At 32.5% G+C, this 16742-nt stretch overlaps 1 protein-coding gene and 2 long non-coding RNA genes across 5 annotated transcripts; all 3 read left to right on the top strand.

The window, feature by feature from the left end:
- The first annotated feature begins 1967 nt into the window (after positions 1–1967).
- On the top strand, positions 1968–5438 carry LOC145102070 (TATA box-binding protein-associated factor RNA polymerase I subunit B-like). The gene is made up of 5 exons (XM_079039408.1): positions 1968–2125; positions 2938–3510; positions 3584–4429; positions 4674–4807; positions 4880–5438. Exons 2-5 carry the CDS (start codon positions 2961–2963, stop codon positions 5390–5392), a joined length of 2043 nt encoding a protein of 680 aa, XP_078895534.1. The 5' UTR covers positions 1968–2125; positions 2938–2960; the 3' UTR covers positions 5393–5438.
- Positions 5439–7194: 1756 nt separating this feature from the next.
- Positions 7195–11776, top strand: LOC145102069 (uncharacterized). Of its 3 annotated transcripts, XR_013706014.1 has the most exons (8): positions 7195–7505; positions 7839–8091; positions 8635–8730; positions 8820–8909; positions 9787–9860; positions 9942–10223; positions 10653–10757; positions 10881–11776. It is a non-coding gene; the product is annotated as an uncharacterized LOC145102069 (long non-coding RNA). The 3 variants fall into 3 exon arrangements; XR_013706012.1 differs by having other exon boundaries at positions 7991–8091; positions 9942–11776; XR_013706013.1 differs by lacking the exon at positions 9787–9860 and having other exon boundaries at positions 9942–11776.
- Positions 11777–15013: 3237 nt separating this feature from the next.
- On the top strand, positions 15014–15867 carry LOC145100243 (uncharacterized). The gene is made up of 2 exons (XR_013704920.1): positions 15014–15239; positions 15325–15867. It is a non-coding gene; the product is annotated as an uncharacterized LOC145100243 (long non-coding RNA).
- The last annotated feature ends 875 nt before the right edge of the window (positions 15868–16742 follow it).

Genomic DNA, 16742 nt, shown 5'->3' with positions numbered 1-16742 from the left:
TAGGGTTGGACCCAATTTGGAAAATTAGGCCATTAGCGGGCTTTTATGTATTTTATAGTTTTGGGCCTTTTTGGTTTCGGGCTTCGGCCTTAGTTTTGGTTCATGTTGGGTCAAGGGTAAAATGGTCATTTTACCTCAAGTATGGATTATTGATCATAGTTTGAAACCCAATGGCTAATCGGGTGATATTCTGGTATTGATAGCTTGGGAAGTCGTCAGGTCAGCAACTAAGAATTTCTCGTAGTGAGCTTCAACATTCAAGGTGAGTCTCCTCGCTGTTCTATGGGTCGAAGGCACCAATGCCGACCCATTTGGTTTATGTATGGTAGGAAGACCAGGAGGTGATTAGTATTTTGCATGAAAGACCAGAAGGCGGCTCCTGGCAATTTGTATGAAAGACCAGAGTCTGAACTTTGACAAATGTTAGTTAAGTAGTTGTAGATTGTATGCTAGTTGTCTTTGTGATACTTGCATGGAAGACTAGGAGGTGGCTCCTAGCACTTGTCTGTAAGACCCAGGTTTGTGGCCCCCGACCTGGCAAGGAAGACCACAAGGCGGCTCGTGGCATAATGGCAAGACTATGGTTGGCACATAACACCCCTATTGAGTATGTTTATGTATGTTATGTAAGGCTCGTTTGATGTGTATGATATGTGGTATTTGGGAAACTCACTAAGCTTCGTGTTTATAGTTTGTAATTTTCAGCTTCAGGTATTTCCGATTTGAAGGGAAAGGGCACGGCTTGATCGCAACGCATACACTCGTGTTTTCCGCAATATGTGATCTTTGAAAATGAACTCTGATAAATGTTTTGTATTGAAATGTTTGGTTATGTTTGGAAAGAATTACTCTAGTGTTTTGAATATAATAAAAATGAAATTCTACCCTTAATTTTTGGGATGTTACAAGTATTTTTGTATTAACACATCAAAATCAAAAACCATGATATATATATATATATATATATATATATATATATATATATATATATATATATATATATATATATATATATATATATATATATATATATATATATATATATATATTGAACAACTTGAAAACCATGATATTAAAGGATCAAATGAAAAATATTATACTTATACAAAACATAGACTACGATTATTGGACAAATAGAACATGTCCTTTTAGAATGGTTCAAGCTGATCAACTCAAAAACTTATAAAACTGAAGCATATATTAATTAGAAAATTAGAATACAATGGCTCAGTAGCAATATCACCATCCATTGGCAGAGCTTCAGACCCATCATCTTCAACAACAGTTACAAATCATTCTTCCTAATCTCCAAATATTTTTTCATCTTTTATTATTTCTCCGTAACAGTACGATTCTTGAAGATTACAAATTGAAACTCTTAAATCATCCTACTCAAACTCTAATCCTCTTTCTTGCTAATCGGATTTAACCAACGTAAAATTGACATTATCATGATTATTAACAAATCTGTGTTGATTATTCACAAAAGAATCCCTTGCTGGCCTATGTATCCTATGAAATTTTTATATGCTTGAAGCCTCGGTGTAAAATCTATTTTTCCGATTGGTCACCATCGATTTATGGTCCGAGATACAACTCCGTAAAATGAAAGAGGGGAGGAAGACGATCATGGCGCTGGAGGTTTGGTCACAGTGGTTTGTTTTTACCAAGTGAGAATAGAGGTAGGGTATAGAATGAGAAAGAATGAGGGTATATGAGGGTTAGGTGATGTTTTTTTCTTTTTTAATAAGTTTTAGTTAAAGAAAAAGATAAAAAAAAAAATTAAAAAGGTAAATAAGCCATTTCATATAGTTTAAAAGACTAACACACAAGTTTTAAAAAATTATAGAGATCATATTCGTCAAAATAAATTAATAGATCTTTATAACTTTATTAAATGGTAAAATAAAGAGTTCGTTTGTAAAAGAAAACTCTTTATTTTACCATTTATAACCGATATACCCTTAGCCTAATAAACCTTATACAGCGACACAAACGCCTGCTTCTGTCGATCGTCGCCTCCTCAAGCTAGCCATCCCTGCTCACCTCCTCCCCTGTGAAGCAACCGGCCGGAGACAAGTCGCACCCCACAGCAACACCGACGACCTTCGACCCCACAGCTAAGGTTCGTTTTTGTTCAATTTTTCCTGCTGTCGAGCCCTCTCTTGCTGTCGATTTTATTTCCTAGCCTTTCATTTTTTTCTGTTCCTGGTTTTTGTTAGATTATTTTGTTAGTTCTATCAGTTGATACGTAACAAACTCATAAAAGAGCTTGAAGGATTGGTTTTGAATTGGTTTTGAATGAAATACCGAGGAGTTTGAAGGATTAGCCAATCACTTTTTAAAAACTCCAAACCGCTGTAACTTAATAAACTATAAGTTAAATAGTTAAAAGCATTTTTAATAAGCTTAGCCAAGCACCCTCTATCTCTCACTCGATTCACGCTCGATCTCACTCAAACAAGGTCAGTTTGTTTATGTTTATTGCTCCAGTAATGATTACTGATTAGGGCAAATTTTAAATCCACTGAATTAGGATTAGAGCTGGTAATTAAATATCCATTACAATCAATTGGATTTTTCTATTTGAATTAGGATTAGGGTAACTGTTTACTTTGTTTTTTATTTGAAATTCATGAGTACTTGAACTTGATTGCAAGCCTTCTTAGTTTTTTATTTTCTTATTTGTTCCAAATTGTTCTTTATTCCAATCAAACTAAGTTACTAAAGAAAGCAATTCCAATCAAACTAAGTTACTAAAGAAAGCAATCAGTGTAAATAATTACTTGTTTCAACCTGTAACTTATTTAATCAAACCAAGTTATCAAAGAAAACCAATCAAATTCAAATAGTTAGCATTTTGCAAAAGAATCATTAAGTCCAAAACCAATAAGAGTCTAAACTTCTCATTTCTTACATGATGTTGTGTTTCTATAGGCAATTAGGCACCCAATCCAAAGATGACAGATGGATTAGGTTTGGAATGCCAAGTTTGTGGCTTTGTGGGATTGGATGATGGTTCAGATGGCTTCTTTTACTGCCAAAGATGTGGCTCTCAAGCAGATGGAATCAGGGATACAGCTGTTGATGATGATGAGATGCTTTTAACAAAGGAAAATGTTGGTGGAATTGTGCAAAGACGTGTAGCTGTGGTCAAACCTGAACCTCTCTCTCAATCCCAACCTCCTTCACAGTTTTGGGAAACTTTAAGGACTCAAGAGAATGATGAGGAAGATGATGGGGTGGGTCCCACTAAGCCTATTGATTTTGGGAGAGGGCCAAGAACATTGAGTTATGAAGATTATTATTCAGAAATTAGGATGAGGTATGTGATGGGAGTGCAGATCATGATTGAGTTGCAAGTTAAGGCTTTGGTTGAAAAATTTAACGTGTGTCCTATAATTGTTGATATGGTGGAGCCCATTTGGTTAAGATTTGTGGCATCCACTAAGCTTTTCACTGATGATTGGGCTGATGAGGTTATTAATGAATCAGAATCTCAAGTACAAGGTATTCGTTTTATTGTTTTCTTTTGGTATTTTTATAAAGAGAAATACTTACATTTACTTATTCTATTCATCAGGGGAAACAGAAGCTGTTGCACCAAATGCTAAACACAAATCCGAACCTCATAACATACTTGGAAAAAGATCCGTAATGATATGGTATAGATCCGTAAGCAAAACAATACCCTTACCCTATTCTTTAGCCATTTCTTTTTTACTCTGCCACCTGGCACGAGAGCCAATTTTATCAACTGATATAGCAAAATGGACACTCGAAGGAAAACTCCCTTATTTCACAGCCTTTCTTGAAATAGAAAAACAAATCGGATCCCCAACTAACGCGTGTCCATTAAGTTCAAGTCGTATGTTCAGACCATTACATTGTATTTCTATTCAGAAGCTGGAATCATTAGCTGCTTCAATTGCTCATTCCATTGGATTGGAATTACCTCCGGTCAACTTCTATGGAATTGCTGCCCGGTATCTTGGGCAGCTGTCTCTTCCAGTTGAGACCATTCTCCCTCATGCTTCCCGGATTTATGAGTGGTCAATGCCGCCTGAGCTTTGGTTGTCAGGGAATGAATTCCGGCTTCCTACACGTGCTTGTGTGTTGTCTATACTTATTTTTTCAATTAGGATTCTTTATAAGATACATGGTTTTGGGAAATGGGAAAAGGGTTTGGATTTATCATCTCAGAAGAGAAAAGACGGAAAGGAATCTAAGATTTTGGATAAAAAAGTGGAATCGGAATCGGAATCGGAATCGGAATTGGAATCGGAATCGGAATGCAAGATGTCGTCTCTTTCTAATAATCTTGTTTCTGAGAGTTATGATAAGCGACTACCGAAACAATCGAACTTGGATGCTACAGAGATTTTACTTTTGCTTGAGTCAAAATACAGTCAACTCATTGATACAAGCGGTAAGCTCTTACAAATTTCAATTTAGACTCTATACCCTAATCTCAAAAATGGTATAAATCGTTGCAACCTTTGATTTTCATGAAATTTACAATACGTTAAGTTGTTTCATATGTTTAGGTTAGTGATTGAATAAGGAAAGGAATGGAATTGTTCATTCCATTCCGCTCCTTTGTTATTCCATTCCATCCAACTACACCTACTCTTAGTATTTTTCTAACAGATTGTCTTGTCTTTGTTTGGTAGTTGATGGTAGGGATCTTGAAACGTATCTTGAATATTGCAAGAATGTGGTGTTTGCTGGTGTGGAATTGTCATTTGAGGATCATGAAGAAGATCAGATAATAGAAGATCTTTGGAATTATTATCATAAAGAAGAGGTATGTATGACATGATATAATTGAGGAGAGATTTACATATGGAATTCATGATAATTTTTGTTTTTTTTGTAGGAGGATCACAAGCCATCATCTCCAAGCTCTAATTGTGGTTCCCACAAGAGACCTCTTGATTTTTCCAAAACCAACACTAACATGAACAAGGTCAAGAAACCTAAAGATGAGAATGCTTCCGAAACTAGCAATGAGACCCAAAAAGAAGAGGCAATAAGACGAATGATATCAAATATGGAAGAAAAAAGATTTTGTTATATTCCTCCAAGGACTAACATTAAAAGACCCGATGATTATTTACATTATACAAGGAAAAAAGACGATGGAAACTATACTTATGCTTCACATGCGGATTATTATATTTTATTAAGATCATGTGCGAGAGTTGGTCGACTCGATGTTAGGGTTATGCATGGTGCAGTGTTGAGTTTTGAGAGGCGATTGGTGTGGCTTGAGAAGAATATTGATCAATGCGTGAAAGAAATGCCTAGTTTTCAAGTGTCTTGTGAGCTTTGTCAACAAGATGATATGAATGGTGATGAATCCATGGATTTTTCTAAGTTAAACTTGTAACATTTCTTCATATTTATTGCATAACCAAAATATAAATTATCCCAAAGGTGAGAGGTTATATGATCTATGACGTGAAACATACATTGATTAACATGCTATTGACTCTAAATCATGGTTATTGTATATACATGTTTTGGTTCGTTGAAATCGGTTCTAGGACCATTTGGAACACAAAAATAGCCTAAAATCTTATGCCTTTCTAAATCAGCTCATAAAACTGATTTTTGAGGTTATTTTAGGCTCCTTAAATTGTAGCCCATAAAGCTGATTTTTGTCCAATAAAATGACATACGTCCCTATTGATATAACAAACCTAACTTCCTTAAATTACAAAGAACTAATTTAAACCGTTCGAAACCAAAGTACCAAAGATGTATCATCATTCAAAAACATTTAAAAACAAATGTAAGAGAGTAACAAAGTATTAAATGCAACAAACTATGGTATGTTTACATATTTGGTCATTGTACTTTAATTTTACACGATTTACCATTAACTCACATGTGATGTTTGAAATCTACCATTTTGATCAATAATAGACGACCTAGTCGGTTTTTGGTGACCCTTTAGATAGGTTAATGAACTTTAAGTATTAAATGTAACAAACTATAGCCCGTGTACATATTTGGTCATTGTATTTTATTTGTACAAAATTTACCATTAACTCACATATAATGTTTGCAATCTACCATTTTGATTTGTAATAGACGATCTAGCTGGTTTTTGACAACCTTCCAATTGGTTAACGAATTTATAGGGTATCAAACTATGTCTTTGTTTACATTTAGTCTCTTACCCCATTTTCTTTAAGCAAATTACCATTAAAGTAAAAATTATGTTAAAAAACCATTAAACTTTTAAAAACCATTTTACAAACTTTTATTACCACTTTTTATAAAACTTGTTTTGTAATTTTTTTTTATAATTTACAACTTTCCCCCCATTTTTTAGTATTTATTTATTTATTTTTATATATTTTTATAACTTTTAGTTGTTTTTTTCCTACAAATGAGTAATTCTCAAAAAGTTGTTAAAAATATATGAAAAGTTGAAAACATCAAAATAAATTATAAAAAAATGTAAAACAAGTCTTAGAAAAAGTTGAAAAGAAGTTTTAAAAAGGTTTAGAAAAAGTTGGAAAACAAGTTTAACGGTGTATTTCCAACAAAATTGTCAGTTGATAATTTATGTAACGACTATCTATGTACAATGATAATATTTTTTTTATCATATATAAAAGTCATTAATTTACGGAAAGAATCACCAAAAACTGGCTATACCGGTATGTCTACCAAATAATATATTTTGAACACATTAAGTATAAATTCATATTTGTCTACAATTAACATTTTAATGCACATTTGCTTCCTAATAACCTTTTGACTTTAGGATCATAGGCCAATACTTAGGTGAAGAAACGATAAAATATTCATTTTAACATTGCAATTGCAATGTCCTAAACCATTGATAAATAAACATTTTAATAAATTAAGTTTGTCTACAATTAACATTTTAATGCACATTTGCCTCCTAATAACTTTTGACTTTAGGATCATAGGCCAAGACTTAGGTGAAGAAAAGATAAAATATTCATTTTAACATTGCAATTGCAATGTCCTAAACCATTAATAAATAAACATTTTAATAAATTAAGTTTTTCTATACAAAACAAGAATTAAGCATATTAATAAGTTCAAAATTTAATATGCTTGTTTTTATAAGCCAAATTAGAAAATCTTAATTTTGGAAAGCTTTTATAATATTTAACCGTTGGAAGTCGAAAGGGCTTCGTTTTCCCGCAATATATACGTTCTTCAGGTATCCCGCTCTCAACGGACCCAAAAAAACCCCGGGGACCCCTGACGATCTCTCTAACTCCTCTCCCCGGAGACCAATACACCACCTTCCTTCGCCGGAGATCTAAGAAAACCCTTTGAATTCGAAAGGATTGGTTTGTGGTCGCGCGCTCTTCATTCATTCCGCTCTCAGCAAACCCAGACACCCCCACACCCATAGTGATCTAGGTAGCGCCACTGCCGGAGGCCTAAACACCCCCAACCTTCTCAGGAAACTCTCATTCATCTCTCTACTCCAAGAAATTATCAAGATCGTTGTAAGTTTCTCTAGGGTTGTTTTTTGTGATTAAGATGTTGTAATTTCCATGTAAAATTAAAATTGGAGTTTGAATAAGAAAGAATCGAAGGTTAATTGGTATTATTTTAATTTGCTAGTATTTCCCTGCCTTCTTCTTCATCTATTTTGTTGGCGGGTTTTTTCTGTAAACTCTGATTTTGTCAGGTTAACTAACTGCTTTAGATGCATTACAACTTAAAAAGGAAACTGCGTTTTATTGTTCTCTTCATTGGGATTCTTGGTGTTCATCTTCTTCTTCACCTTTTCGTTCTTATACTTTTTTTTATTCGTTTATTATACTTTATTTCTTCAGGGGTTTTCTGCTATTGAGATGTGATTACTGTATAGACGTGAAATGTAATTCTATCAGATCACGATGTTTTAGTCAACAATCTTCCCTCGTATTTCAGTATTTACTGTTTTTGTTTCTGTTTCTGTTTGGTTAAAAATATGCAAAAACACCAGGTTTGGTTAACTTTACAAAGGCAACTACATTCCATTATAAAAGTAGTGAACAATGTTGAAGAAGCCATAGAACATATACACATCAATTGAAGGTAATTTAGGTAAATATTTATCTTTGTTGCCGGTATTGTATTATTATTATCATTATTATTATTATTATTTTTTTCCAATTTCAGTTCCTACACTGAGTGCAATGTAACTTTCTTTTTCCATTTCTTTCTTTTTGACATGTAACTCTGTTGCTATTTTGTGTAAAAAATAAAGTTACTTGCACATATTGGTAAAAAGAGTAAAATATGTTACTCATCTAACAAATCCTCTTTTTGTGGCTTTTTGATAGAAGAATAACTTAACTGGAGCAGTTAAGAGCACCTACAAATCTTGAAAAAAGCTAAATGACTTACTATTATGCGTCTGGATGCCAAACTATTTGATAGAATAACCTCAACACATGTTGCATTCATTCAACCTTCAATTCTTCCATATAAAAAAGCAATGTATCTTCTATTCCATCGTAATTTTTTTTACATCCATGCTTAGTGTTAATGCATTTGAAAAGCTTAATTGTTTGATTGTAAAATTGTTTTTAAACCCCCCTAGGGTTAAAAGCGGTTATATTTACCATTTAATTATGTCTTATGCAGGTGTTACATTATGTTATGAACCAAGAGTGAATGGTTTGGTTACCTTTTACTAAGGCAACTACATTCCATTTTGGAAGTAGTGAACAATGTTGATGAGTATGTTGTTTTTCTTTCTTATTTTTTCAATAGCATGCTTATTAAGAAAATAAACTTCCGTGATCATAGTTTGATGCATAATTGTGTAGAGTATGAAAATCAGATTTCTCAAGAAAGTTGATTGTGGCAAATTGCCAAGACACTGAGAAAGAGCAAAATACTTTCAGTTCTTAATCCAGGTATGTTATTTCTACTAAACATCTATTTATTTTGTTGTGTCTTCCAAAATTCTTGTTGTAGTTTACATTGATTAGCACTTCAAACCAAAAACTTTAATAAGCAAATGGGCTAAATGCAATAAATAGCTATAAATACTGCTATGAACTTGACTACAAATTGATTTATAAAACAAGAACATCTGATTAAGTCGGAATCACTCAAAAGATTACAAGAAAATGACAATGTGCTCTCCTTCCATTCACGTAACAACCAAGGGACAAAAATGACTAGCCAACCCTCCTAACAGAAATAAAACCAAAAATGCCTAAATTACCCTTCCGTTACCAAAGATGCTTTTTTATTTGGTGAATTCCCCTTTTTATCCTCCTTTAGAATGCTCGACTTTGTTGAGGCATGGAGTGCACTTTTCAGCTTTCTTTTGTATAAAACATCGTACAAAAAATTTCCAATCAAACCATTTTACTTAAAAAAATCCACCAAATTTAGCATTGCACTTTCAGTTTTCTTATTATATGCATCTTTCCCTTTGAAAAATAAACCCAACGATATCATTGCATTTTTCAGATTTTTTGTTAAAAGATTGTAAATTTGTATTTTTCTTTTCATATCAAGGCATTTTACTTTGAAAAATCTACCAATTAAAGCATTGCACTTGAATTTTATTTTTAAAAGCATGTTTCTATTTGAAAATTCAACCCTTTTACAACATTGCAATTTTTAGTTTTCATTTGTGACAACATTTTAACTTTAAAAAGTCTATACATTTTTTCTTTATCTAGGCATGTTAATTTGAAAAGTCCACTAATTTTAGCATTGTACTTTCATTAGTCTGTTACTTAATCAATTCATGTTGCTTTACACTTCGATATGTTTTAGGGCACAAATAGTTTATGTCAAGGACAATGTAACATTTCATACAAGTCAATATGCCTTAAAGTTGATCAAACAAGGTTCTTCATTATTTGTTAATGTCCTAATTTTCTAAATTACTATTTTAGTTTTTTGTAGTGTGATGATCTACTTAATTTTAGGTCTAGCATTCCCTCCTCTTTACTTCTAAAGTGGAGGAGTCCAGGAGTTTCTTGCTGCAATTCAACATGTCCTCATTATCAGGTTTGTGGTTCAGGTCTAAAATGATACAGTAGTTACTACTTCAGAAGACAATCATTCGGGCAGTGGGCAGAGGCAAAAAACTCACAACCCTGCCCGAGATTTTTCGGTCAACTTTTAGAAAAATTATTTCTTGTGACAAGGATTGCCTGGAAAACAACTTCCCAACTCTTCTGTGACAGCCTTGTTGATTTTTATATATGGTAAATTTCAGGAAATAGCAACATCATTTTTTTTATCAATGTTTTGGCAATATACTTTACTTTTTACCCATAATAGCAACATACTTATATATCTTTACATATAAAAACATCATACTTGCTTACAATTCCTTACTCATAATAATAACATACTTAAATCTCTTTACAAACAACAGCAAAGTATATTGCTTTTATCAGTAAAGAAATGTAAGTAAGTTGCTATTAAGGAGTAGTACATTGGTTCTATTGGTAAAGAAATGTAACTACATTGCTGTTATTGGTAAAAAAAATGATTATGTTGTTATGTAAAAACTAATAATATACATTGCCAATATTGGTAAAAGGAGTCAAGTACATTGCTTTTCCATGCAAGTTGCTTTTTGTATACTCATATAAAAATTAATCAAGTAATGCTAATTGTGTTGTACACAGGTCAAAGAAGGTCCTCCCTCTATCTCAATGTATAAGAAGGGTCTTTTGGTCATTTAGTTAAAAAGAAGAATGAAATTGAATCCCTTCCACCTGTCCCTATGAATGGTTGAAGCCCATCAAATATGAAATTTAATTTTGAAATAAACAACCAACTCTGCCGGAATCCATGATTCCATTTTTTTTTTCGCTGTGGTTTCTAACATGTTTATTATTGTTTTGATATGGCAGCTGCTGGAACCACTCAATAACCCATTAGTTCAAACAAAACGACAGCTTGAATTACTTCTTCTGTTTCCGTTAGATTCCAATCCAATTCAAAAGGCAAGTAAATTTACTCTTCTACCCTCGCAAACTACAATACTAGTTACAATTTATGACATGGTTTCAGTTAATTTGAATACAATAAAACAATAAGATACGGAGCCAATGTGGTTGACGAATCTTGTTGATGAGTCAACGCAGACTGCAACTGACGAGAGAACTCGGACTTGTGCTGTAAGTGAACGTCATAGCTATGGTGTCTTGTTCAAGTCATCCAGAAAGACATCAAAATGAAAGTGACATGTGATCTCTCTATACAGATAAAAGAAAGGCCACACAAAAGATAAAGAGAAATGTCGGCTCCACTTTTCTTTTCTTTCTCATATGACACCTTAGCCTCTATATTTTCTAGACTCTCTTTATTTAGCTCTACACTATGAGACCCTACCTAAGTCAGAACCTCATTATTCCCTTATAAAAGCAATGCCATCGGGAAAAGTCTTATGGGTTGTTCCTGTCAGCTCAAAGTCAAAAAAGTAGATTTGATTGTCAATTGAACGGTATTTAGGTCCAAATTGTTCAAAGAAAGAATTTATATTCAAGAAAGAAAAAGGATGCATGATACAATGTTTATAGTTGTTCAATGTCTTGGAAAGATGCTTGCTCCTATTATGTGACATGACATCTTCTTTGTTATGTAGTGTGCTCACATGATTCTTTACGAGTCTCAAATAGAGTGAAGACAACAACACAATCACATGTGGACCATGTCGAGCTCCTTAAGTACATGTATGTATGGTATTGCATTAAGAAAGAATTCGTTTGTTATGATGGAATTAAAGCTGCTACCTATCATGAATTTCTCTTTATTTTTTATATATTTAAAAGTTTAATGAAACATGATATATCATGCGACAGAGAGAAAATGGAATAACCTTTTTTTTTTTTTTTTGGGTTAGTGGTGGAGTACATGGCATAGTACTTTTAATGGCTGCACTGTGACATGTATGCTATATTTGGTATTATGAACTATAGTTGTCATATCTGTCGAAAAAAGGCATGTGTTGGTATGGTTTTTGTGTAAAGCGAAGAAGTCTTTAACAAAGAAATTAATTTTGATATGAAGCATGTCACGAGGAATTGAGTCTCACGTTCCTAGTAATAAAGTTAAAGCCATTAAATGAATATTCAATCGTGCTTGTCCCAAAACCTCGGATGTTGAAAACACGTGTCACGACACATCTGATCCAGCCAGGGATTATTCTAAGCTAGTGGAGCCCACTTTTGAGTCATTACGTCCAGTTAAACCCACATTTGGGCCTTTTCCTAAACACGAAACCCACCACCACTTTCCTTTTAATTCTTCCCAGGCCCAAAAAAATGAACTCCCATCTCGCACACAATCTAAAGCGGAGGTCCCAAACCTAAAAAGAGAAAGAGAAACAAATTGGGAATCGGACAATTTCATCACCTTCCCTCACCCCATCCTCCTCCTTCTCCATCACCGGTTCGACCACTCCCATTGACAATGGTGTCGTGGCTCCTAACATATACCACACCCTTGAAAATGATGACGACGATGATAAAAGCTCAAAATCAGAAGACGAATTACGACAAACTGTTGAAATTGGGGCTGCTATCGGTTTTCAAATCGATGTGCACAACCAATTTTCTCAAATAGATTCGATTTTTTCTTAATTTTATTTTAGTTTTTTTATATATTTTGATTACTTATATCATTTATATATATATATAGTTCAATTATTTTAAAGAAGTTTAGAATATGAACAATAGGCTAAAGGGTGTGGTGATGCTTTTGCCAATAGTAAAAGAGTGACACATAGGCGCCCCATAAGTTTTTACAATTTTTGTCATAGTTTGTCTACGAATGAGGTATGGTGGTTTTTTTACCAATGGTATATATAGTGGTATTTATGTTAAAAATAAAAAAAGAAAAAAGAAAAGAAAATTACAACGACCAATAAAGAAACAAAAAAAAAGTTTACCATTGAGAAATGTTATTGGTAAAAGTTCACCATTGAGATTTACCACCAGCAAAAAAAATGGTTGGGGTGTGGTGTTCACCATCGGTAAAAGTGTCACAGAGGAGGCTTTTACCGATGACAAAACTCTCCCACATAGTTTAGAGGGTGTTTGACTTAACTTTTAAAATGATCTTTGACTTTTATCTTTTAGAAAAAGTCAAAAAGATGTTTGGTAAAGTGAAAAGGACTTTTGTAAATGACTTTTCCAATAGAGTAAATTGAGTCTTTTTGAAAAGTCACGTTATCGTGACTTTTCCAACTTTTCAACAGCTAAAAATATTAAATTACCAATATACCCCCCATCTATCCTAATCAATTCTTCAATTCACAGCATACGATTCCCTCATTACTCTCTCGTTCGATCGTTCCTGCAACACTAGCGACCTGCAACACTGCAACATCGGCGTCTTCTTTCTCTATCTCCGATCAGGTAAGTTTTGTTTTCTTTTCCAGTTGATTCTGATCTCCGATTTACAATATCTTCCTGTCGATTTCCGATTTTCAGTAGCAAAGAAATGTAGTTTTTGAATTTTCCTTGAACTGTTCTGTTCTCTCGCATCTGAAATAGTGATTATTCTGTGCTTTGTTCCTCCCGATTTCTGAAATTGATATGTTGTGATATTCTATGATTAACATACCTTTGTGAAATTGATGAAATATGGATGAAATATTGATTAATAATTAGTGAACTTGATGAAATATTGATTAATAATTAGTGAAATTGATGAAATATGAAGTTGATGAAATTTTTTGTTTAGGGATGATATTTGTGTTATTTGTGTTAACAGGTAACCGATTTGTGAAATTGATATTCTGTGATATTCTATTTTTTCTGTTTTGATTAGAATTTTGATAAATTAATGAAATCATTTAGGAAGGTTAATGAAATTGTTTTGTTGTTTAAATGTTGATACTATATGTAATTCACAGATAATGGATGAAAACAACACTACAATTATTGATTATGAAACATCTTTAAAAATGAAAAACCAAAATTTGGGTGGGATAATCGTAACTTCATGGTGTTTGTTGATTCGTGCTTGATTGAACAAAAAAAGGCCATAAACCTGGTACCTCCTTTGATAAATTTGGATGGGAAAATATACAAAAACGCATTAAGGAGAAAACAGGTTACAACCTTGAAAAAAAACAACTAACAAACAAATGGGAGAACATGAAAAAAGAGTGGAAGCTTTATGACCGCTTAATGAGGCTTGAAACTAGACTCGGTGGGACGAGAAGCCTAGTAGATGTGTCGCCTGAGTGGTGGGAGGAGAAAGTAAAGGTATGATTAGTATTCTTTTTAATTATTTTAAGTTATGATTGCATATAGATTAAACATATTTGATTTACAATATCTTTTTGTCTTGCAGGAGAATAAAGATTATGCCAAATTTAGGAACACATATTTGAGCATATTTGATGATGGTACTTTGTTTCGGGATTCTATTGCCATTGGAGATCAGACTATGACTCCGTTACAATTTCAAAACAATAGCAATCCAAACGAAGAAAATATGGAGGGAAAAGGAGATAGTAATGAAATCAATTTAGATGATGATGAGCCTGTTTTTCCTAGTCTCCATGAAAGTAATTCAAGTAAAAGGAAGAGGTCTAAGTCTGCTTCCAACAACCGTTCAACCAAGAGTAGAAGTTCAATTTATGAAGAAAAAGTTGATGCTTTATTGGATGCCTATCATCAAAAAGCACACAAACTTATCCACAAAATAATCCTTCCCCAACAATAGCAGATTGCATGGCCATTGTCATCAAGTTTCCCGATTTTCGTGAAGAGTCCAACGAATTTTCACAAGCATTGCTTGTCTTCACCAAAAAGCAAAATCGTGAAGCTTTTATGTTTCCAACGACCGACGAAGTCAAGATGGAGTTTCTTAAGTTACTTATGAAATAATGATTTAGCAATATGTGTTGTGCTTTGACATTTATGTTCTATCCCATGTTCAAGGTATTATCCAATGTTTATTTTCTTGGTAGTCAAACTTTAACAAATAATTTATTTATGATATATTTTTATTTTTGAATTTGAAGGATTGCATTGGTGTTATAGATAGGACACATGTCAGGGCATCAGTTCCACAAAAAAATGAAGTGAAGTACATTGGTCAAAAAGGATATGCAACACAAAATATAATGGTTGTTTGTGATTTTAAAATGTGCTTTACATTTGTTTGGGCCGGTTGGGAGGGGATTGCACATGATACAAGAATTTTCAATGAAGCCTTACAGAGACCAGATCTTAATTTTCCCTATCCAACGGGTGGTTAGTATTTTTTTTTTTTGGAACACAAGTTTTATGTTTTTACTACTTGTTTGAAACGAATAATAAATGTTTGTTTTATTTACAGATAAATGTTACGTTGTTGATGCCGGATATCCAAATATGAGAGGGTGTCTTGCTCCATACAAAGGCACAAATATTCGTTATCATTTACCAGATTTTTGACGTGGACACATGGCTGCTATTCATGAACCTCGTGGACCGAAAGAGAAATTTAACTATCTTCACTCATCATTGCGAAATTTCATTGAACGAACTTTTGGAGTGTGGAAAGCTAGGTAAGCGTTATTAAGAGAGATGCATGTTAATTACAAGTATAAGAACCAAGTGAGAATTGTGATAGCATTAATGGCGATCCATAACTACATTAGAAAGGTTGGTAGGTCTAATGAAGCGTTTAATAGGGCACAACAAGAATCCTACAATCTCGTACGAGGTGATACCGGTAGTGATGTTTACGAAGAAGGTCCAAGTACACGTCGCACGAGCGATGATGATTTATATATGGCAGTGATACACAATATTATTGCACAAGATATAATCACATTGTGAAGATGAATGTAATATTATCTATGATATTTTTTTATGAATTATTTACAATTTGTATGAACGTAATTTTAATATTGTCATGGTCTAATCCAAAAAATTAGAAATATTTTAATTTGTATGAACGTAATTTATATTTTATATTTGCATGAACATAATTTTAATATTGTCATGGTCTAATGCAAAAAGTCCTCTTATGAATTATTTACAATTTGTATGAACGTAGTAATTTTAATATTGTCATGGTCTAATCCAAAAAATTAGAAATATTTTAAAAGAAATTTATATTTTATATTTTCTAATAAAATGTTTACAAAATTATAATATGTGTTTAAAAAAAATTTAAGTATAAAATAATATATGTAAAGTAGTAAATCAATGTAAATATATAAACATGTCATTTTTAGTCATTTTACATGTAAAAGTTAAACCAAACACTTTAACTTTGACTTTTTCCCTTCAAAAACTAATCCAAACATATTTTAAAAAACAACTCTTGTAAAAAGTCCATTTAAAAAAAAAACTTTTGCCCCACAAAAGCTAAGTCAAACACCCTCTTAGTCTTATAGTATTAGTTATTTATATGTTAGTTTGTTGTATTAATTCTTATCTTATGTACCCTAATAAATAAATATCATTTACATGAAATGTTAACTTTTTTTTTTAATTACACACATGTCATTTTTTGAGAATTTTAGAACTTTATTTCACTTGTCATCTTTTTGTTTTTATTATTATTTTTTATTCAAACATCACTAACTAAATGTCACCTCATATTAATTAGTTTTATTAATATATTACTTAATTTATATTAATATAGATGGTAAGATTCCATTTATTAATTTTTATATTTTAGATTTGAAACAAAAAGGAAAAAAAGATTCTTTAAAATACATATTTAAACTATAAAATAAGAAAATATTGTCGATTTTGAAATCA

This window comes from Lactuca serriola, chromosome 4 (assembly GCF_051521515.1).
Source record: "Lactuca serriola cultivar US96UC23 chromosome 4, Lser_US96UC23_V15, whole genome shotgun sequence".
Classification (NCBI taxonomy): domain Eukaryota; kingdom Viridiplantae; phylum Streptophyta; class Magnoliopsida; order Asterales; family Asteraceae; genus Lactuca; species Lactuca serriola.
Note: the sequence above shows the minus strand (reverse complement) of the source record. Positions and strands in the feature narration are given on the sequence as shown.

Coding starts and splice junctions, on each gene's coding strand:
- LOC145102070 (XM_079039408.1), top strand. CDS start 2,961: ATGACAGATGGATTAGGTTTGGAATGCCAAGTTTGTGGCTTTGTGGGA. Junction 3,511..3,583: donor ATCAGAATCTCAAGTACAAG/GTATTCGTTTTA, acceptor TCTATTCATCAG/GGGAAACAGAAGCTGTTGCA. Junction 4,808..4,879: donor ATTATTATCATAAAGAAGAG/GTATGTATGACA, acceptor TTTTTTTTGTAG/GAGGATCACAAGCCATCATC.